Source organism: Neodiprion pinetum, chromosome 3 (genome assembly GCF_021155775.2).
Source record: "Neodiprion pinetum isolate iyNeoPine1 chromosome 3, iyNeoPine1.2, whole genome shotgun sequence".
NCBI classification, from domain to species: Eukaryota; Metazoa; Arthropoda; class Insecta; order Hymenoptera; family Diprionidae; genus Neodiprion; species Neodiprion pinetum.
The window spans coordinates 23,039,562-23,061,235 of NC_060234.1; the positions used below are offsets into that span (position 1 = coordinate 23,039,562).

At 37.5% G+C, this 21,674-nt stretch overlaps 4 protein-coding genes across 5 annotated transcripts; 2 read left to right on the top strand and 2 right to left on the bottom strand.

The window, feature by feature from the left end:
• Positions 1 to 207: 207 nt before the first annotated feature.
• Positions 208 to 2,293, top strand: pall (F-box protein pallbearer). Its single transcript, XM_046619505.2, has 3 exons — positions 208 to 584; positions 765 to 1,013; positions 1,131 to 2,293. Exons 1-3 carry the CDS (start codon positions 468 to 470, stop codon positions 1,890 to 1,892), a joined length of 1,128 nt encoding a protein of 375 aa, XP_046475461.1. The 5' UTR covers positions 208 to 467; the 3' UTR covers positions 1,893 to 2,293.
• A 102-nt stretch (positions 2,294 to 2,395) lies between these two features.
• Positions 2,396 to 7,202, bottom strand: LOC124215753 (cilia- and flagella-associated protein 91). Of its 2 annotated transcripts, none has more exons than XM_046619504.2 (10): positions 6,476 to 7,202; positions 6,187 to 6,395; positions 5,772 to 6,105; positions 5,177 to 5,499; positions 4,871 to 5,092; positions 4,510 to 4,805; positions 4,037 to 4,307; positions 3,796 to 3,919; positions 3,462 to 3,512; positions 2,396 to 3,233 (listed from the first exon to the last, which is right to left on the bottom strand). In XM_046619504.2, the coding sequence occupies exons 1-10, from the start codon at positions 6,804 to 6,806 to the stop codon at positions 3,172 to 3,174; spliced, it is 2,223 nt and encodes a 740-aa protein (XP_046475460.1). In that variant the 5' UTR covers positions 6,807 to 7,202; the 3' UTR covers positions 2,396 to 3,171. The 2 variants fall into 2 exon arrangements, with proteins under 2 accessions (XP_046475460.1, XP_046475459.1); XM_046619503.1 differs by having other exon boundaries at positions 3,462 to 3,663.
• A 451-nt stretch (positions 7,203 to 7,653) lies between these two features.
• LOC124215752 (uncharacterized) lies at positions 7,654 to 13,029 on the bottom strand. Its single transcript, XM_046619502.2, has 4 exons — positions 12,757 to 13,029; positions 12,068 to 12,586; positions 11,119 to 11,711; positions 7,654 to 10,233 (listed from the first exon to the last, which is right to left on the bottom strand). Exons 2-4 carry the CDS (start codon positions 12,576 to 12,578, stop codon positions 7,993 to 7,995), a joined length of 3,345 nt encoding a protein of 1,114 aa, XP_046475458.1. The 5' UTR covers positions 12,579 to 12,586; positions 12,757 to 13,029; the 3' UTR covers positions 7,654 to 7,992.
• Positions 13,030 to 13,065: 36 nt separating this feature from the next.
• LOC124215755 (thioredoxin-related transmembrane protein 1) lies at positions 13,066 to 16,484 on the top strand. Its single transcript, XM_046619507.2, has 5 exons — positions 13,066 to 13,303; positions 13,818 to 13,979; positions 14,242 to 14,416; positions 14,659 to 14,760; positions 14,848 to 16,484. Exons 1-5 carry the CDS (start codon positions 13,158 to 13,160, stop codon positions 15,109 to 15,111), a joined length of 849 nt encoding a protein of 282 aa, XP_046475463.1. The 5' UTR covers positions 13,066 to 13,157; the 3' UTR covers positions 15,112 to 16,484.
• Positions 16,485 to 21,674: the final 5,190 nt, after the last annotated feature.

The following is a 21,674-nucleotide window of genomic DNA, read 5'->3' on the forward strand; positions in this document are numbered from 1 at the left end:
TTGAATAATGTATCTTTACAAATGGTGGCAAAAATCCTCACCCGCGTCTAGCGCGCTGTTTAGCGATTCGCACAGGACCATCGATTCCTTATTCAGTGCATTGAAGCAACGCAGGGTGGCGCTGCAGACGCATCTTCCCACACCGTTCGGCCCCCTAGCTGACAAGTGCTAACGGAACATCACGCGTCCATCTAATTGTAAAGCGTCTATCCGCCACGCCACGCCATTCTGTCCGCACAAGTCCGTGGAACAGTCAGTTGGCCTTCCGTTCTTGACGGTGTTATTGTATTAATTCGGGGCGATTATATCTTGTGAGCAAGGTTCTCGTGGCTTCTGTAACATGGCGGCAGCTAGCAAACCATTGACAAACTGTTGTAACTGTCACAAACCTCTCAGTGGTTATTAAATATATACAAATATCTGTTTTGACGGTGCTGAATTCCCTAATTTAAAAAGTTAGCTCGTGAATGCCGTGTGTCGGAAATTCTTCCAACGACATGTTACAGTTGATAAACCTCCCCGACGTTGTTCTAGAAACAATTTTGTCTAACCTAACATACGATGAAATCGCTAGAAACAGAACGGTAAGCAGCGGTTTTTACATACTTGTACTCTACTATTTCGCGGTGTCCTTGATATCCATCAATTATCATCGCCCACCTTCTCGCCATTAACGTTCTGCGCTTTTCAAATGATCCCGTCGTAAATGACCCTCGACCTCTGTGCAATACGTGATTGATTATTGAATTTTTTATCATCTCTAGGTTTGCAAGCAGTTCGATCGAACTTGTAAAAAGCTTCTGAATCGAGGCTTCAACCTGATGGAAAAGTACCATGCTCAATGCCTAAGAGCAGTAAAATGTCAACTGCCCAGAAGGGAATCAGAGAGACGAAGTCACCCTTTGGCCCGTCACTGTGATATACTAACAGCTATAGAAACTAGGATTTCTATGCTATCAATGACTTTCATCAAATATGTCGACTTGAACCTGTGCTGTTTTATTCCTGGAAAAGTGAGTATTGTTAGCTCGGTGAAAAGAAACAAACAAAAAGATGCTCAACGGAAATATAAATTGAACAAAAACCCTCTAACTGTATTTATGATTTTCTCGGTACTACCATAATGAAAGGTTATCGATGAGATATTCCGCGTCCTCCGGTTAATACGTGACGCAAAAACCCCACCGAGAGCTCATGAGATTCTGCAAGAGTTGCGAGATATCAGCAGCATGGCAATGGAACATTTTGATGAAAAAATATTGCCAAAATTGAAGCACAGCATTTGCACATCTGTTGTGAGTCACGTAGGTACTTATGACCTGCCAAACGCAAGCCTGATGATATCACATCATACCAATAGTGGGAATATTACACTGGCACATGGTTTGAGTCCTGAGAAATTGAACCAAACATTTCGCAAGATACAAAATCGGGCGAAAAGAAATTACATTTCTGTTATGTCAGTGAGAAGTAAGATAAACAAACTTAAATTGAGGTTGAAGAGGCAGGGTTTTCAGATGCGGAGACAGAATATCAAGATACAGGAACAAGGAAAAAAGCTTCGTGAACAAGACACTCTGATAGCGGAGATGAAGAAGCACCTTGAAGAGTGGGAACAAAAGATAGGTGACTTAAAAGCTGAACTGAGTAGGTCCAGGGAAGAAACGCAAAAGCCTGACACCATAGAAACCTGCAAAAGAAAGCATATCGATAGACTCAAGTCTCGAGAGTCGGTCCGAGTACAAAGTAAAAATCTTCAAGCTAAGAAGAGGAAATTGATTGTCGAACGTAAATCATCGACTAGCCCAAAAGATGTTCAGTTTAAAAAGTTTTTATCAGACCTGTTGGATACGGAACATATGGAGGATGAGATTCCATCTACGTCCAACTAACTAATCCATGGTTAATTGTGTTCACTTATGTAATAAGAAGCTTTCTTTAAAAATTCAACAATTTGTATTTAATCAATATTTATGAAACGTGAACAAGACTGATTATTCTTTGTGCTGTTGTGTAAATGGTATTTTTTAGAGATGGTTTTTTTCTTTGTTATTTCTTTAATTCTCTTGATTTGTTAAATAATATAAATACATTATTGCTGTAAAAATGCATAGTTTAACTAATTATCTCTTAATTTTCTCACAAATTTTTTCTCACTTTCATTACTCATAGGGTTAATTTAGTTTATTTTATATCAGTAAAAAATAGAGCCTGTATCGAAGAATATGAGCAATGGGGTTCTGTCATAGAAGTCACTTTGAAATTTTTCAGTACAGTAAACCTATTTGAAAGATGCCGTGTAAAAATTCTTCTGCACTACCTGTCAACAACTCTAGTTACTTTGTAGTTTTTATGAGCTAAAAAATTATACAACATTCTCGTTTTTGACAACAGGTAGCACAGAAAGTAGGATTTATGACATATGAGCATATAGGGACTCCTTGACTCGTGTGATACTTTACACTCGAAATATATTATTATTGTACAGCAGCAATTGAGAAACAGATTGTGAAATATTTGTAGCAAAAGTGACTTGCATGAAATGGAGCTGTGCTAATGAAATTTAATTTATCTTATATAGGTATATGCTGGGTAAAAAATAATGTATTTTCGTAAGGACCTTAATACATTTTTAAACATGGAGCGTTATTATTTTCAAGAACAGATAATAACGTTTACAGAAAATCCTCTATATCAGCGTCTGCTATTGAGTTAATATGATGATAACTAGCACATATAAAAACACTGAGTATGGACTACTCTGCAAATGGCTGATTTTAGTTTTCGTTATGAACATTGCAAAGATAACATTTGTTACACACGTCCAATTCTACACACGGTTTCTTTCGACTGTCTGCCCGCATTGTATTTTGCTTTTCATTGGTTTAAATATAATCATGTTAAAGTTAGTAACATCATTATAACAATGCATCTTGAGGAAAACTGTTATTTCGCACCTTCGAACTGTCTGACATTTAGTAAACCGTATTAAAGCAAAAAAAAACTTGTTTGAAAATTTAACTCCTTTGAAATCATTCTGAAATTGGAAAATAGTAAATTTTTTCCCAATGGTTCGTTATAATAATGTTACTAACTTCAACCACGTTAAATATTTGTATATAACATAATAAATATAATTTAAGAAGCGACTTTCAAAATGAGAAATTGATTCTAATCCAAAGTCTCTGTGTCCTTGACGTGACTTGGAGGAGCATTAGACTTAGCACTGGAAACTAAAATGTGTTTTTCATCATTTAAAGCCAAGTTTAACCAGCATGGAAAGCCAAAGAAATTATTCCGAATTTACAAAAAAATTAACGAATAAATTCGATAACCAGTATTGATCAAAGGAGAATCTTTGAAAAAAGTAGTGAAATGTTAAATTAATAGTCTTGAAGAAATTGGTCAGGATTTGTTACAATTATCATAATTTAAAGAAAAGTTTAAAGAAAATCACTCACCGCTAGAATAGGAGGACCCAGATGATCCTGAGGCTGAGGATCGTGCTGAAACTAAAAATTGATGGGTTTAAAACAATAGCATAAAACAGATGTAAATTTTCTTTATACAACTTACTTAATATTGACATCTGAGAATTACCAACTAGGGCTTCCACATCTTTGATAACATTTTCAAGTATGTAACGCGCGATTTTTTCGCCATCTATAAAATATCGAGTAAAAAGTTTGATCCTTCGAAAGGAAGTATTTACAATTGGAAATTGTACTAACTGAAAACACTTCTAAATAGTATCTTTTGAGGTTCTTTTTGTTTTTTCATAAATTGCTAACTAACCAGAGAGCACAGAGCGAGAGATAAGGTGCTTTAATATGCTGCCAGTCAACGTCTCTTCTGGACTAATTATTTCCCCGATTATTCGACGTTTTATCCAATCTGCACTTGTTTCCTCCGTTAGTTCCTGTGTAAATAAAGATTTTTTTCTATCATATTAGAATATTATTTCATGGCTCCGGGCACAACGTGGACAAAGTCTATCAAGCTGTTCAAGTACTCGATTCAAAAAGTAGTAATTTACTTCGACCAGCTGGTCAGGTTCTGTTAACCGTTCCTCCTCCACTTCCGCTGTTTTGTCACTTTCACCTGCAGCTGTTGGCTCTGTCGAGGGTGTTTTTCGTTCGATGGGTGGTAGCTCCAATATCTTGTTGTAAATAGCAGCGTGTGCATTTTTTAGGTAGCTAGCCTGCCGCTCAAGCATTCTCTTTCTCACTATTTGTTTGTCGACGTCAGGGAGTACGAAGTTGTAAATCATATCAGAAACCATTTCTTGTTCAGCCAAACCTTGAGCACTGTATGTGAAGGAAGAATACTTCAGCTGTACGGATATTATTAAATATATATTGTAACTTGATCCATTGATACTTACGGATTCATTGTTAATATGAGTTGTTTAATTACTAGTTATGTAATACAAATAAAAACCTGTATACATATATGTGCATACACATATTAAAAATTTGAATTTATTACTTCGTATTTGCCTGCACGTACTGTTCATTTGCATATTGCAGTGTCTTATCCACTTTATCAGCCGTCTCTAGGATATACTGCTTTGCTTCAGCGTCTGAGACCCACTCGATGCCTTCCTTTATTATGTCTTCCAAGTAAAGTTCGACTGTGTCTTGATTTACCTTCACCATTTGCCTGAACATTTCATCGCATTCTCTGCGACGTTGTTCTTCCAGCTGCCTCCTTCCAGCCTCTTCCGCCTCCCTCTTCGTTCTTTCACGTTCGGCAAGCAGAGCGAAAGCGTGCGCTTTACGCTCATCTTTCAGTCGCACCAACTCCTTTGAAAATTTTATTAATATTCGACAAATGCAAACAAACTAAAGTTCACTTTCAAACTTCATACTTTGCTCAGGTAGTCCAACATTCCGGACAACGTCATGCCTTCCAGCATGTTTAATATTTCGTTCAACCGATCTTCCTGCAACGTTCTGTGATTTTCGCTTTGCTGAAGCTCTATAACGTGCCGTTTTTCCATTTGTCGTAGTTTCTTGGTGTCTGATTGAAGCCAATGCGTTGACTGAAGTTCCTCAATCAGTTCTCTACACCTATCTCGTCCCTCGAACATCTAGTGTCACGGAGTGATACATAATTATGCCAAGTCAATCGAGTTTGATGGTATTGGATTTCTCACAATAGTTACAAAACTCACAACGCATTGAATCGCTCTTCCAGTAACTAACGTTTGAATCAATACAGCTGCCCGTTCCTGACTTTCATTCACGTTACGCTCGTTTGACAGTTTTGGGGTGATGGGCATAGGTGGAAGTTTGTATCTACGTTTCATGAAGCTGGTATTTTTATCCGGCTTGATATCCATTCTAATCGATTTTAATTCAGCATGAAGCTTTCTCAATTTTTCTTCGTTCCATCTAGTCTCTCGCACACAGAGTTCATGTGCCTTTTGCTTCGGTTTAACTGCCTTCAACTCAGAATATGTAGGCAGCAGTACGTACTTATCATTTTCATCTGCATCTGTTACAAGAAAATACAGAAATATCACTTTTAGTCTTGTGGATATTGGAAAATGGGGTGAATTGGGGACAGTTTATTTATTTATTTTTTTTGCTTAATGAATTATTGCTAAATTTTTATCTTTGATTGCACAATTTAGAATAAATGTAATACGTTCGCCTTCTTTTTCGTGAACATATGACCTGCACAAGGTGCTAAACTAATTTTCAATTGTCCCTGATCCACCTTGTTGAATCCCTTCTACAGTACTTGTAATTTGTTGAGTTACAAACCGGGAACATTCTTATCATCTAGTATCCTTCTGTTAATGATCTCGTGATAGTTCTTGGCACTTTTTTTCAACTTGAAAATCGAGTCACCAAGACCTCTCGCTGCGCTGCACTTTTTTGCCCATTTATTTTGACCACCGTGATATTTTACCGTCAATTTTCTTAGTTCTCGTCCAAGTTTTTGCCTGATATTTCTTATCTCCATATCTCGCCTTTTGTCTATCAAATCTTCAACTCTCTGGTACCGATCCCCTATGCTTTTCTCCCTCGCCGCATCCTTCAGCTTTGCATATTTTTCCATCAATTCCATTCGTGTGTCCATCATAAATTGAATCTCCTTAAAAACCCAAATGTCCACTAAGAATCCAAGGGCCGCAAGTGTCGCGAGATTCGTGAGGTTTGAATTTGAAATGCTTACGGCTTCGCGAAACGCCCAGTCATCAATTTCCATTGCTTCAATTATAGTCGTTCGCGTTTTGATGTTAGTCGCGTTATCCATTGGAGGGAGTATCGCCTCCCAAGCTCTTTTCATTCTCATTCTGTTTATGATCTCCACCTCGTGCATTCCTGCTGGCAATCCATGACCCCAACTCAAATGGGCAATGGTCAGAACTTCAGGGTTCTCGTCTATGAGACATAAGGACAAACAATCAGCTCCAATCCGTACGCCAACAATTCAATGATCATTTTCGTAAGAGCCAACATACCTGGTCGCACTTTGTAAGGAGGTGTCCACGGAGACGTTTGTGCCTCGCTTTCTCTGTAGTCTGTTTGTGTCTGCTTAGTCTGTGTCCTATCTGGCAAATGGCAACAGCGTACCGCCGCATCTTTCATAGCTTTTTCCATATTGTCATATTCAAGATTCATGTGAAATCGCATTGTAGGAACAGCTGGCTTTAAAAACGGCATAACTGGTCTTCGGTAAAACAAGTGTCTGTGTTGTCCATTGATATCAATACGCTTTGGTGGGTCTAAATTTGCCCTGTAAATAATAATTTTAATCATCGGCGAGTCACTGCAAATAATGAAAAATAGCATACTCTGCAGCCAATGTGTTGCTTAGCCATCAACATACTGTAAATGTTTCCTACTTCAACTGCAAGCTACTAACTTTCATATAAACTTGCCGAATACGAGCTTCGTAATTCATCTGTCCCAATGCGCAGAATGGTTCAGATCGGATTTTTAGCAGATGGTCGGGATACTTTAGTTGATCATAAGATACAGGTGGAAAATTTTCACAAGTTCTCTATGCAGATGACATAAAATTAAACGATTATGTAGAGTGAGCATCTTGATTTGGGTAAATCTATGACGCACATACAACTCACATACAAACAGGTACGTTTCGCAGCTATGACAGCTGCCTTGAAGTGGTCTTTAGCACTACATACAGTATATACTGGATCTAAAGTGTTCCACATGACAGACATTAGTAAGTGCTTAAAGACATTTTCATCATGTATTTACTTACCGTACAAATAGTCATAAGTCCGCGTTAAGGGCTGTCGATTTGTCCGCGTAGACATTGTGAGATTTTTTTTTAAATTTAAATTTTCTCCTGAACTTTTAAAGAACGTATCGCAAGTGTGACAGACAGTAGTAGACAGATGGTCACATGATAATGTTCTGAATAGTGGTACTTGTCACTTTGTATAAAACAGAACCATGGCAACAGAATTGATTTCTACTCGTCGCCAGTCTCCATATTCCCTTCAGATTCCAAATTTTTGTAGAGAAATACAAAGAAACTGCTATGTTGCATCGGATGATAATTCTTTATTTGCTTAAAAATAATGTATACATCAGTTTATTCACATTCAAACTTTTAGTTTTCGAATATACTATCAACAATTGAATCTTGAAGTATAGGCATTATGTTGCATTACTTTAAAATGGGTTTATCATGTGTCGTAATTAAAGAGAAAGATAGGTGTCTACATGCGATTATCGGTTTAATTTTTTTTTTATGTCGTCAAAAAATTCTGTAACGGCACAGCTTGTATTCCTTATCACACGGACTAAAGATAATGATTATAACCATTGACGCAGGACTAGCATTCACCGATGTATTATATGTAGAGTTAAATAAGAAGAAAATATTTTCAATGCTAACAATTTTTGATTATGCGATATACATTGAAAGAATTATTTCATATAATTCCGTAGAACTTTTTTTTTCTTTCTTTTAATGTATACATACAATTATGCATAGTATCAGATTTCAAGAAGCTGGTTTTCTCAGGGGTTTGAAATACCCGTTTGTCGAAGGCCCCAAATGCTGAGGCCAGCTTTGCTGCGACGATATACTTCTGCAAGTCTGTCCTGCCAGCATATCTTCAGGACAAACGCATTCTAATTTCATTCTGTAAATTGTCATTTGACCTAGGGGTATTTTCACGTTCTCTCTATCAGTGCCTTCTTGAAGTATCTTGTAATCAATGCCACGTTCTGCCAGGCACTCAAGTATCGTCTGTGTTCGTTCTTTTTTAGTATTCTTCCCACGAGAACCAGGCGATGTAGATTCTTTTCTTTTTCTATGAATACAGTCCAGGTCCTGTTGAAGCAGGATAACAGAGGCATCAGAAGGCGGCAGCCATGACGTTAAAAACACTAAATCAACTGAATTTGAAGGCTTTCCAATTCTCTCCAAAGAAGGCAACAATATGCCAGTAGGCGGTTGTCTTTGTACACCATCCACATATTCGTTCTGAGAGTCAACAAGTTTTGCTTCTCTCTTTGATTTGATTTTGTTGTTGTTATTATTATTCAGAAAAATTTGTCGGTTCTTCATTGATTCCCGTTTAAATATCTTCTCAATGTTCGCATCTTCTTCATTATTTTTTGTTACCTTGGAAAATATGTCCCTCGTCACCCAAGAATCCTTCGCTCTCACCTCATTCACGACTACTTCTACTTTTTCCGTACCGTTTGGCTCTTTTGGTCTCTCAATGATTTTTGCTATCCAGCCTGGTTGATCGCTAGAATTTCTTATTTCGGTTACATCGAGAATTGATACATTCAGAACAGATCCTTTATGGAGTAGGCGTGCTTCCACAACTTTGCCAGCCATTTTGTCAGTTGAAGATTGATGCTCGTTTTTTTTGGGCAGTAGTTCATGATTTGGCCGCTTGTTTATTTTGAAAAATCTTTCATACTTCCGGCTATTTTGTAAATTTCCGACAGCTATTTCATCTTGACCTTGAATTCCCTCAGACTTGTTTCTATTACCATTGATACTCCGCTTCTGTTGAGTGTCAGCAGAACTGTCCAAGTTTACATCAAATTCCGGATAGCTCAGGCTTTCCTCAACGTTTGTTGTCCGATTGTACTTGTTGTTCTCGGTTTGTCCATTTGTATAATCCATATTCGGGTCTAATTCATTTTTCACATTGTCCGTATAGTTACCGATTTTTGTAGTATCAATAAAATCGCTGCGCTGTTCGCGGATTCCGTTACCTTTTTCTACATCAATGTCATGGTTTGATTCTTCATCGTAAAGATCGTAATCTTTATTTTCATCATACCATTTGTTGGTGTCTCTCCAATCCTCATCAGAATCAAAATCTCCAGACACGTTGGTTTCAGGGTTGTTACCAACATTGGCAATGCCTGCTTTGAGATCTTGGAAATCATTACCGAGTTTCGAATTCGGATAATAATTGAATTGATCTGCAAAAATATCATTCTCGGCATTCTGGGAGTTGCTCGACCCAACGCGACGGCTTGGGTGAGTTCTCAGCGATCTTTCAGTGATGGATGAAACGCCAATTTCTGGATTAGGTCCGTCATAATCTGGGTGCATTTCTGAATATTTCTCAGCCTCCTTTCGGGGATCAATGGAATTATTGTACTCCAACTTTTTCCATTCATCAGAAATATATATTGGCAGCCCAGGAGGTGCAGTGTGCTGACTTAATGCCAACAATTTAGTAGACAGTGTGGAATTGAATCGTAACTTGCAGAGATCTGCTCCCATTCGAGAAGAGAATGACGTAGTTTTGAGAAACTCGAACACGCTTCTGTCTCCTTCATGGTTCAAACAGTCGGCTGACCAGTGTAAGAACCAGTCATTGCCATACCCATCAACGGTAACAGACAATCCTGAAATTTGACCACTCATACTGTCTTGCAGTTCGTTTTCTAACAATGGTTTACCGCTTTTTCCATCCAAAATTGTGGCCACTGCATAATAATACACTGGAAATCCTGGCCCAAGTTGGTGCTTCACCATAAAATCTGGAATTTCATCGTCATTGTAATAACCGGGAATCGGACTACTAATTACTTCTGAATTTGGAACTGTGTAGTTCCATATCTGCTCAAATGATCGCCCATCATAAGCGGTAATCGTGGAATTGAACTTGGCTACTATGATATCTTCTGTACCATCTCCTGTTATATCTGCAAGGACAGGCTGTGTCAAGATACCTTTTTTCGAGTCATGATATAGTTCTTTCAGCTTCTGTAAAAAATGTCATAGAGGTCATATTAAATCAAATATGGAAAGTGTGAATGATAATTTATTTATATTGTTCATATTGCTTGGCATACTGACTGTAACGAAGCCAGTTTTTATTTCTTTCTTAATTCGATACCAATAGTGTCACATCAACAAGTGGGAAACATGATTGCTAACCAGTCTGATTAAGAGAAGTTGTCACTCTTTCGCACTTTATTTTTGAGTCAACTATGAACAGCTACTATTGATACAAAAATATTTATAAATAACCATTGATTAAGTGGCCACAAGTTACTAATTTTATCTTGACGTGAAGTTTTGGAAATTGAAAAATAATCTGTAAATGTTCAGCTTAACACGTTTTCAAACAATAATTTTGAAACCATTCGTAGAATTTTTATGAAATTTAATAAGTTTTCGCAGGAACTGGAACGATTCATGTCCGACTTAGACTCTGTAAGTTATAAATTAATGATGTATTGAAATTTGATAAAATTACAAAAATCGTACCGAGAAAAGAACTTGCAGTGATGGCATGAGTTTCTAGCTTCGACAAAAAGTACGTGTGTGTTGAATCTGAAACCATCAGTTCTTTTTGTTTCACATAATTCACAACACCATGATATAAAAAATGCAGGCTCCTCGAGAACTCTGATACCTAATGGATGTGTCACAATTTTAAACAATTAGAGACAATTTTTCAAGTTCAAAACTTTCAACGAAGATATAAATAGTATTTTCTATCTATATCTGGTTATTTATTTATTTTTGAGCGAATCTTCTTGTATCGATAATAACTATTCAAAGTTAATTTGAAAAATCAAGTATGCAAAGGTGAACACCTACCAATGCGTACAAGTGTTTAATTTCCACAACATTTTTACTTACAAATTCTGCGTAAAGGTCTGAAAATGAAGCGACGTATAGTCCTCCTAGCTGTTCGTGGCTTCCTGTAACTATGACGAGTATTCTTTCCCCGTCTGGGTGGACCAGAGTCTGTGGGGCAAGGAACAACTGTTCCTTGTTGTTTATAGCAATTTTGTGAAGAATGTCCCCAGTTTTCCCAGACACGACAACAACATTACTGGATCTCTTGGTACCTATTTGCATCGTATGAGCAGCAATAATATCTCCGACCTCATCACCGTCTATATCAGCCATGTAATTAGCATCATAAACATCTAGGATTCTGTGATGGTCGGATTTGTCGAAATCTTGAAGCGGCAATGCCCATATCATAGAACCGTCTCGCCCGCTTATAGCGCGCATTGTCCCACCTCGGCCAGCTGCGATGCAGTCTTTAATCTCGTCACCATTGACGTCCATAGAACAATCCAGGGAAAATATTACATGCCAAGACCAGTGCGTCCATATTGTCTCCCCGGTCGTTCCATCCAGAGCAAGGACTCCACCCAAGCATTCAGTCTGACCTCCAAAGTATACGTTGCACACGTACTGAGGAGCTTCAATGTCACTTAGTCCTAGAAGTGATTCGTGAATGTTGGTATCGTGAAGACGGGTACAGAGGATTATATGGATGGTTATTTTAAACACATTTTATGTCAGATCATGAAGTGTAATACAAATATGAAATAAAGGGTGAAAAAAATAAGTAACAGTTGACTTAAGATTATTGCACTTCAATAAATTGATAGTATGTAGGATCTTTGAATATATCGATTAATCCTGTGCTCTTTTAAGCATGGTTTTACTTACAAGCAAACGAACTAAAGATACAGACAACGGAACTGAAATAATGCAATCTGTAAAATAAACATAACAAAATTAAAATATGTCTTTACACAGTGAAATATGATTATCAGTGTCAGTTTTAAACCTGTACTGAAGGCGACAATGACGTCGTCGATATTGTCGCCATTAGCATCTAGGCTTCGCAGAGGAGCTTCTGATGTCAATTTGGGTAAAGACCTGGTCCAGACAGTGCTTGCAGAAAGTGATGTACAAGCGGCGATATCAAGTTTAGGAACCTTGGGTTTAATGCCTCGTGCAAGCCAGTTCTGTAGAAATGTTAACGGGACAGGAAATACACTGACGGCAAATATGACCAGGGTGATTAGTCCTAAGAGAACGAGCAGCGCTATACTTCCATAGCAGCAGGGAACCAACAGTGCTTTACAATTTGGTCTTCTCCTATCTGTTTGTCTACTTATTTTGCATTTTCTACGGGGTGCCATTAACGGCCTTTTGACTCCTCCTTCGTCATCTATCTTCAGACCTCCGTTTCTTCCATCTCTTATGAACACCTCGTCATCAACGTCACTTAGATCCTCATCGTCCAAACTGTCGCGTACAGCCAACCTGGGCAATGTTGGGTACACAGGCGACATGATTGGCCCTAGAGTGAAAATAATTTTGTGTTTTGTTATGTACAATGTGACTATGTATTGCATGTAATATATGCAGAATATACCCTATTTTGTTGGAATTGGCAGCTGATTTCATAAAGATTAATATAACCCTCGTATGTACGTACATGCGTAAAATATCTTTCATAATTTTTCTTACCGAATCTAATTGAACCACTTCTGAGAAGTCGATCTACTCTATCAGTCCGAAAAAAGCTTCCACCGCATATGTACAGACGACGTTAGGACGGCTGAGTGACGATGTATCAGGAATGACAGGTGACGGGTTTTGTATTTTTACGCACTATTTAGTTTGTTGTCACCTCAAATTAGGCGTGTGACACGGCCCTGGAGGGCGCAACGTCACTGGAAGGAAACCATAAATGTGTTCCAAACATTCGTAACATCAACCAAATGTATGTATCTGCTGGTCGTGAAAACTTAAAATAGATTTCGGAACACACCCAACCCGCGGATAATCGAGTGAATACTGAATACTTTCAACTTTGTTAACCGTCGGCGGGCATGCATTGAACTGATAAAGTGTTGCAGTCGGAAAAAATGATTGTTGTACGATATTTTGCCTGTTTTTCTATATTTTTCGTGTTATCGTCAATCCACGGCGTTCTCGGTGGCGATGGAGGCTCGCTACAGCTAACCGAAGACAACTGGAATAAAATATTGGTCGGAGAATGGATGGTGGAATTGTGAGTGTCGAACAAACATTCATCCGCTAGACAGGAACACGTTACTAGTGTACACACATGCATATCATCGATATATCTTATTGCGTGTAAAAAATCACCCGGCCCCCGGTTTTCGCTTATATTTACTACGACGTGTACTTATTTTTTGATTTTTTTTCGCCCACGTCGAGGCTCTGAAACTGAATTGTTGAAAATTTGCGGTGACCGCATGACTACCAACGCCCGGTTTTTCAACCTCCTCGTATATCGCTTTTACCGCTATCTCGGCGCCATGCCCTGTCAGTTACCACGTTCTATGAGTCATGTAAAATCCGTCCGAACAATTCTTTCTTACCCTACAAATGAATTTAATAATTTTCAAGTTAACAGCGGTTTTTAATATGTAGGAACTTGTTTTGTTTTAGAGGTTAGGTTAAGTTGCCAAAAATTGAATTCGGTGTTATGCGCATCTATGGTAGGATAATTATCTATTCAATGCAAATACGTTTCTCGAATAGTTTCCTCCTAATTTCAGTTACGCACCTTGGTGTCCGGCATGTAAAGCACTGGAGCCAGTTTGGGAGAGTTTTGCCTCCTGGAAAAATGATCTCGGCATTCGGGTTGGCAAAGTAGACGTCACAGATTCACCTGGACTTAGTGGACGATTTATGGTTACTGCCCTACCGACAATATTCCAGTAGGTTGTTCACGCCATAAAAAACGAGAATTTGTATTTTATAGGCACATATTAACTATATGTTGCTTCATAGAAAAATGTATACTAACATGATACAGGCTACCGAAAATGAATGTATTTGTTAGGTAAAATGTTGGAAGGAATTTGTGAAGAAATCAAAACATTATTTGATCCGACTCTATTACTGAATATGTGTATTTTATATATGATTATTGATCATAAATCTGGTCATCTATACTTCGAATTCATTTTCAATTTTTAGCGCAAAAGATGGTATATTTAGGCAGTACAAAAGTCCACGAGACAAGGAATCCCTCATATCGTTTGTCAAGGACAAAAAGTGGTTACAACTTGAGCCTATTTCCAGTTGGAAAAGCCCAAACTCTATCCAAATGTCTGTAATCAGCTACTTTTTCAAACTATCACAAATATTGAGGGTGAGTAATTTATTTGCATGATTCAGTTTGGCTATTTTTGTACTGCGTATTGATAATTCACTGAAGCCCTGGTTTGAGTCCTATCAATATTGAAAATATTTGCAACATCTGCACTATGAGAAATTTTCTGATTCTAAAAAAAAGGCCTTCAGGAGTGCAACAAATTTGAAGTTTACGAATTTTTTTACCACTTTGGCCAACAGACTGAATTATCTGCAATCGTTTGAATCTGTCGTTTATAGGGAATGCATAACAAACTGATGGAAGACTATGGCCTGCCTACTTGGGGTAGCTATTTGATCTTTTCAATTGCTACAATAATCCTTGGCGCCATTCTAGGACTTGTAAGTATACATCGGATGTTGTTCATCACATTGATAACTTTGAGGCTGATAGCTAAACTGTATTGAGTAAATCATTGTATATTCCAGTTCATCGTTTGCCTGATCGATTTTATATATCCGCCAAAACCAGTCTCATATCCTAGTAAGAAAAAAGAAAAGGATGGGTCTGGCGGTTTTATGCAGGAAAAGAACGAAGGTGACGAAGAATTGGTTGAAAACGTTAAGGATGATTTGGTCGATGAAGATGCAAGTGGATCTGATGCTCAGGAAGAAGATAAGGAGGAAGACGAAACAAAAAGCGTACCCAGCAGCCCGAACGTACGCAAACGAAAGCCACGCAAGGCTGACTAATTATATCTCATAGCATTTCAGAAAAGAAGTATTACCATCTTTAAAGGACGGCTAGGAACCGCAATACTATTGACTAATAATGCAGAAGTTTTTTTCGAATCTTTTTTCATAAATCGTAACGTAACTCGATAACCCATTTTGCATGTATGACCGATGAATCTAGTGTTGCTAGAGTATTTCGGCAATGGAGTGCGAAGGTTTTTTGTCAGAGTATTGAAAATAATCTTATTTAGAGGTTTTAATGCACGTATCTTGTCATCTGTTCTTAGTTGATTGTTGGCATTATCATTGACAGTCTTTTCTTGTGTTGTTCCACTACTTTATAGGTAAAATGAAAAATGTGTACGTTAGACATTTGGTCATTCTTTATTAATAACGACTTTTCTCGGGAATATTTTTTAAATATAACGAAAATTATTTTTATAATTTGCAATTAAATACAATGTTGTAAATTACCGATTGCATTCATCTCGAAATTCATACAGCAAATTTTCTCGGTCAACAAAATCTACCAATGTATGCGCCCGTGATTATAATGCTATTATAAACTGGTTAACCATACTGTGAAAGGGATCCAAAAATTAATATATTATAATTATAATTTTTCTGTAATTACAGTGAGGGTGATAAAATTCAGATTAACATTAATTATGGTTTTGTGCTCTCTGCATACTCCGTATTACATAATACGGAACATTTACACTGTATACCAAGGTGAAAAATTGTACATACATGAATGTCGGGAGGATCCGATATACGTTGTTTATTCTTGCCTGTTCTACTGATTCTGGCCAAATTTGCCTGTGTCGGTTAGATAGAAATGGATAGAATTTCTTTTAGATTCCAATCGTGCAATTAATTATTCCTTTTATGTTTAGAAGGAAAGTTATAATTTCACGTGGAGTTTTGATCGCAAGAAACAACATACATATATTGATATTAGTCTTCCGTATATTATCACGCGCAGTGTTGGTATGAGTAGTTACATTGATTGTGTCAAATATGCATAGTAGTAAGAGACGAGCGTTAATATTTAATACACAAACTAATGTAAGTTTTCTTCCTTTAATTTAATTTCTAATTTCGCACAGTTTACGACGATTTTCAATTAGGTAGGATGTTTTATACTGCCGTATTATTTTCACATTTCTTGATATACGATGATATTGATATTATAAATATCCTACTACTTCGATTACATTCCTACTGAATGAAATTATCCATATAAAAATATGACGTATGGTTGATTGAAAAACGAGTGATATTGATGAGTTGAATTATTGAGAAATGTGTAATGTGCAGGGTAGCCAAAAGCTCTGTAATACTAACTGCCTAAATAAATATATAGATATACAAGGGTGTATCCCATTTTACATTTTTTATCGAATACATTAATTCTCAGTGAATACTACGCATTTTTGGTTGATGAAAAAAATTGAAAATTCATGAAATCGTCACAGATCAAAGAATCGATCAAAATAAGTTCGCCTAACTGTATGCAATACGAATAACACTACAATATGCCTTATTGTATGCAAACTACTCGACACCATTCAACACTAACTAATAACACATATTTCAATGGCTGTTTTTCGGAAGTATCAGTTTTCATGCATGCATGCTTTATATAAGGCGTTCACTGAATTATGGCACCTTTCGCAATCGAATATGGACGAGATAATTTTATCGTTAAGCGGCACCCTCTGCGTCCTACCTTGCACGCGCAACTTAATCCGGCAAGCGGTAGGTACGTAAAGTCGACAGAACCGATGCTACCCTAGCTCACCGCCTTTGCCCAGATAATGCAGAATCGAATATTATCATGCCTATGGAATAACGAATGGGAACAGACTGAAATTTTCAAATAACCCCGTATGGATGCCATGTATTTTTCAACTACGAAAATTTATTTGAGCCAAATTCAGCAAAGTGAATCTATCTCCATCGATTGGACAATAATAATGTTATCTGATTTAATAAAAATAATTAATGAAGATATATAGTAGTTCCTATAAGTACTTGAGATAATTTCTGTCCATATATTATGTTTAATATTGAACTCGCACCTTTAACTGAAGATGATAATATGTATCTTCAGTCAACGCTCATATCATCATTCCGAAAGAAGATGCAGCTGACACATAAAAATAATTTCTTGACTGACGTTAGATTTCCGTGGTTTCTTACAAATTCTTATAATAAAAACAGTTCAAGAAAAAAATACTGGGAATTTTGTGCCGAATAAGCAATTGAAATTCAACTAATATCTCCGAAAAATCGAGTTCTTCAATGAGTAGCGAGTGAAACTTTGGAATTTTACAATTCGACGATTTTACTGTGTCGATTGCGAAAGGTCAAACGGGGGAAAAAGATGTTGGAATTGCCACTCTAAATTGCCAAAGGTATGTGCACTTTGTTGACTTTAATTAAGTAACGAAATTCATCTAAAAGAAAAATATATTTACGTGGAATTCACTGACTAAACTAGAGAAAACCGAAACTATTATGAATCCACATGCGTTACACATTATCACAGCATGAGTTTGATTGACAATGAGCAACGGATAAAATTGTCATTGGAAAAACTGCAATATGTTATTATTTGACCAGTGAAAATAAATTCACTCGTTTCCACACCACCGCAGGCGGTAGAGCACCCGGCGCGTTTTTTTTTATTACGTGGTATCCCCAGTAGGTCTACTCCACGGAGAATACTTGCAAGATCGATCTTACGTTCTTCGAAACATTGCAAATGAGTTTTTTTCACATCTTAATTATGCTAAATTGTTTCCCAATCAATTTGTACTCGCGGAAATTCGCAGTTTGTACGAAATTTTTCAGTTCATATAACCCGCTGACTATTTATTATCGATGAAAGATGACTGTTTTAATTATGGATGAAAGATGATTATTTTGATTATGGATGAAGGGTGATTGTTTTGATCTTATATGCGAACGCCAATTGACTTTGAATGTTAGCGCAAGGGTTTTTTCCGTATGAGGTATCAGATAATCACTAGAATGGAGAACCTGGTAAATACGCAAAACAATCCACAACTAGACCAACATCGAAAATACGAATCGCTGTAAGACGTTGGCATTTACCTATCGGAAGACGATGTAGGAATCTTTGAAGAAATGGAAACAAATCGAAGTAAAATAAGCACAACGACCAAAATACGACAGAGCTGTATAATTCTACAGTGGAATACAAGCCAAACATGACCTATGAGCGATTCGATAAAAAAAACTCTTACACTACAACGATCGCAATAAAAGACCGTTAAACCAATATAAAAAAAATACAGCTGAATAAATTTTACTACATTTTGTGATCATGATGATTCTGAACCACATTGCTAAATCTGTGTATCGATGAAAACAGATGATTGACCCTGAACCAGACCTAAACCAGACCTAAGCCTCAAGAATGAAACGTTAATTTTTCAATACAGTCAACAGAACTCAGTTACCTGGAAAAGATAAAAATACAATTAGTGACATATGTCGATACAGACAAAAATATACTGAGCTTAGGTAAGTGAAAAATATAATTAACGAAAAACGAGGCAAAATAATTGGTTGAAACAAACATATAATTTGTTTAGCTGAAACGGGCAAGAGGTTTGATTAGCTGAAACGGACAAAGGTTTTATTAGCTGAAACAGACGAAGGTATGGTTAGCACCGTCACATAAGTTCATACACTGACAAAAAATGGGTAAGAACCAACATGATATTCGCTTTAACATTCATTGCGTCGTTTATCAATTGTATCGACGAATACAAAACATTCTAAATTTTTTGAATCAACATCCTTTTCTGCTTTGAGTTATTAAAGTGAATATCTTTTTGGAAACATTTTATGGGTCTCAGTGCATTTGTTAAGAAATCGGTTTTGTTGCCCTGAAACAGAAAATAATACGATCAGTTAAACGAGTATTTCTGTACGTTTCAGATATATTTCATAAATATTTACGCTACGATTTTTCACTATCAGTATACACTACCGAGATTTTTGTTCCTACGCGTTGAGCGCCGGATTTCAAATGCCGCGGTTTCTCTCATAACTGAAAGGTATCAAGTCCACGCGCAAAAGGAGTCGTTGAACTTGAAAATCTTATTATTCGTTAAAAAGTTGCCTGAAGACCTGAAAAATCAGCACGTCGAGAGTGCGCAACTTTTTATATACTGTTTGCAAAATCGACGTGCAAAAAAACGTGCCCAATTTCAATTATTAATTTACGCGCATGAAGCTGCGTCAAATTCTTGTTATCAATTTAAGCGCATGAAGCTGCGTCGAATTCTCGTTCTTAATTTACGCGCATGAAGCTGCGTTCAATTCTCGTGATTAATCTACACGCAATAAGGCGCGACAGATTAAACTGTCAAAAAATTTGTATTTTCTGGGACTTGTCCCAAAAATTCTGTAGAAACCCAATCCGCATCTGCATCTTTTAGATACCAGATACATTGCTATGCGGATTGTTGTTCTCAGATTACAAATCAAATTGAAATTGGGAGGGAGGTTGGAGGGCATGCATTATTGTGTGGCGTGACGGTCGGCGGTCCTCTTCGACGCGAAGTCTTCGAGCTCAGCATCTCTCCCCATCTAGCGTACCACGGAACGCGATAAATGGTCCAGAGATGCGTTTTGCCCATTCAGACGATCACAGAGATTAATCGAATGTAATAACGATCGGTGATGACTAAATAATCGAATTGGATAACGATTGAAAAATCGTTGCAAAGTGACAAGAAGTGGGAAATTTAATCTCGTTAATACTCAAATGTTTACAAATGGTCGACAGACTCGAATGTGGAGTCTTTTGGGAAAATGTCTGTGATCGTTTGACGCTGTGGATTACAAAAGTTAGTAGCATCACGGTACATCGCGACCTTCCTACCCTCGCCTGTTTCCCAACGAACCCACCCAACGGAAAAGAGAGATTCACACACTCATGCATAAACCCCGCGACGGATCCCAAAACGTCCACCTACCTACCCGGTTACCTATATTCGACCTAAACGATTCTCCAGTTTTTCCAACACACATCATTCTTCATCATTTGCGCCGTGGTCACTGACTTACATTTTCATTGGTTACCTGTTGGGAGCAAAATGTTTTTGTATCGTAGTCTGCCTACTCAGAATACAGTATCGCGGTTGTATCCCGCCAACTCTAATATTGCATTTGTTATTTTAGTAAATGTTGGCAGACTATCGGTACATTAACCTTTGGTAAAATTGATTAAAACATCCTGAATTCTAATTAGCATTTTTCTAAGCGAGCTAAGCCTGCAGTTGATCAATACTTGTTGGCTGTTAAAAGATTGAAAATGATATATAAGATGCAAATTGATTTTGAAATTTAACAATAATGTGGATAATTGAATACTTTTGAAACCTCAGGTGAACCCACCACTTAAACGGCATCATCGGTAAATTCAAACGTAGATTATTACATCAGTTACGAAACACAATTCGATCTCGCGAGTGCCGAGTAAGCGATGGTTACCTGTCGCGATGCTCATTCCACTTTTAGCAACGTGTAAAATTTCTAATTTGAAGTAAGCTACGCTAAATTGCATTGCGAAAAATGATGATTCCACTGAAAGTCAAGCACGTTGCGATCGTGAATGAGCCTATCCATGTAGCTAAGAAATCGAAGATTTGTGTGACAATTGTTACCGCCACGCCACGTGACAAAGGAATCCCAGGGAAATACCCATAACCTAACACATGCAAACTTACCAACGTTGCCGAGAAATGGAAAAGTTACTCGGAAGTCTCTGCTTAAATCTGTGAAAAACAAAACACGACACTTGAATTAATTTAGGAAATTGGCTTTTCAGTTTTCAAATTAATTATTACTGATGTCTTGTTTCATATTTACGAATTCGTTCGGCTTTAAATGACCACCGTGAACTATCAATCAATAATTAAAATAAGTATTGTTACCTCGACTGTGGGCTGTTCCACACTTTCACATGCAGTAGTTGCAGCATCTCAGGTTTATCGGTGAAGCGACGCACTTTTCACATCATTCACATCTTCACTAGTCTCTTATAGTTCAAAAGTCCGCACCGCAATAACACTCGGATTCTACACTCACTTTTTGTGCTACAGCTGTCTGTTTGAACCGAGTGAATAATCTTGCTAACAATGCAATAGCGCATTTGCCGAAAATAAGCCATAAAAATATTAAAATTGACACACGACGCACAGAGACAAAACACACATCACTGAAATCTGAAGTTACACAACAAACAATGAAAACTCGGGACACAAAATTCACCTTCAATGTTCGCAGGATGTTTTTACTTTAGTAACTCGGTTTTTTGTTAGGTTATACACGGCTCCTCGTGTATTGTTCACAGACAAGTATGTTGGAAATGCACTTGAACCACCGGTCGGAATGTTGAACTGATGCCGAGGACGGATGATTTCAGTTCGATTGCTCGGAGACGACTGATTCTGCTCGGCGCTCCCGCGCCTCCCGCCCTCTCTCCTGATCTTCCCGTGGAGTGGGGGTAGCTGCACCCGCCACCTAGCTGTTTTTCC

What these genes read in the sequence shown, in the direction of transcription:
- pall (XM_046619505.2), top strand. Translation starts at nt 468, where the DNA reads ATGCCGTGTGTCGGAAATTCTTCCAACGACATGTTACAGTTGATAAAC. An exon ending in AAATCGCTAGAAACAGAACG is followed by an intron (nt 585 to 764) that starts GTAAGCAGCGGT and finishes TATCATCTCTAG; the next exon opens with GTTTGCAAGCAGTTCGATCG. An exon ending in GCTGTTTTATTCCTGGAAAA is followed by an intron (nt 1,014 to 1,130) that starts GTGAGTATTGTT and finishes CCATAATGAAAG; the next exon opens with GTTATCGATGAGATATTCCG.
- LOC124215753 (XM_046619503.1), bottom strand. Translation starts at nt 6,806, where the DNA reads ATGCTATTTTTCATTATTTGCAGTGACTCGCCGATGATTAAAATTATT. An exon ending in AGATGATAAGAATGTTCCCG is followed by an intron (nt 5,500 to 5,771) that starts GTTTGTAACTCA and finishes TTCTTGTAACAG; the next exon opens with ATGCAGATGAAAATGATAAG. An exon ending in CTGCAATATGCAAATGAACA is followed by an intron (nt 4,308 to 4,509) that starts GTACGTGCAGGC and finishes CTTCACATACAG; the next exon opens with TGCTCAAGGTTTGGCTGAAC.
- LOC124215752 (XM_046619502.2), bottom strand. Translation starts at nt 12,578, where the DNA reads ATGTCGCCTGTGTACCCAACATTGCCCAGGTTGGCTGTACGCGACAGT. An exon ending in CATTGTCGCCTTCAGTACAG is followed by an intron (nt 11,712 to 12,067) that starts GTTTAAAACTGA and finishes AATCACTTCTAG; the next exon opens with GACTAAGTGACATTGAAGCT. An exon ending in CAGACCTTTACGCAGAATTT is followed by an intron (nt 10,234 to 11,118) that starts GTAAGTAAAAAT and finishes CATTTTTTACAG; the next exon opens with AAGCTGAAAGAACTATATCA.
- LOC124215755 (XM_046619507.2), top strand. Translation starts at nt 13,158, where the DNA reads ATGATTGTTGTACGATATTTTGCCTGTTTTTCTATATTTTTCGTGTTA. An exon ending in GCCCTACCGACAATATTCCA is followed by an intron (nt 13,980 to 14,241) that starts GTAGGTTGTTCA and finishes TTCAATTTTTAG; the next exon opens with CGCAAAAGATGGTATATTTA. An exon ending in AACTATCACAAATATTGAGG is followed by an intron (nt 14,417 to 14,658) that starts GTGAGTAATTTA and finishes TGTCGTTTATAG; the next exon opens with GGAATGCATAACAAACTGAT.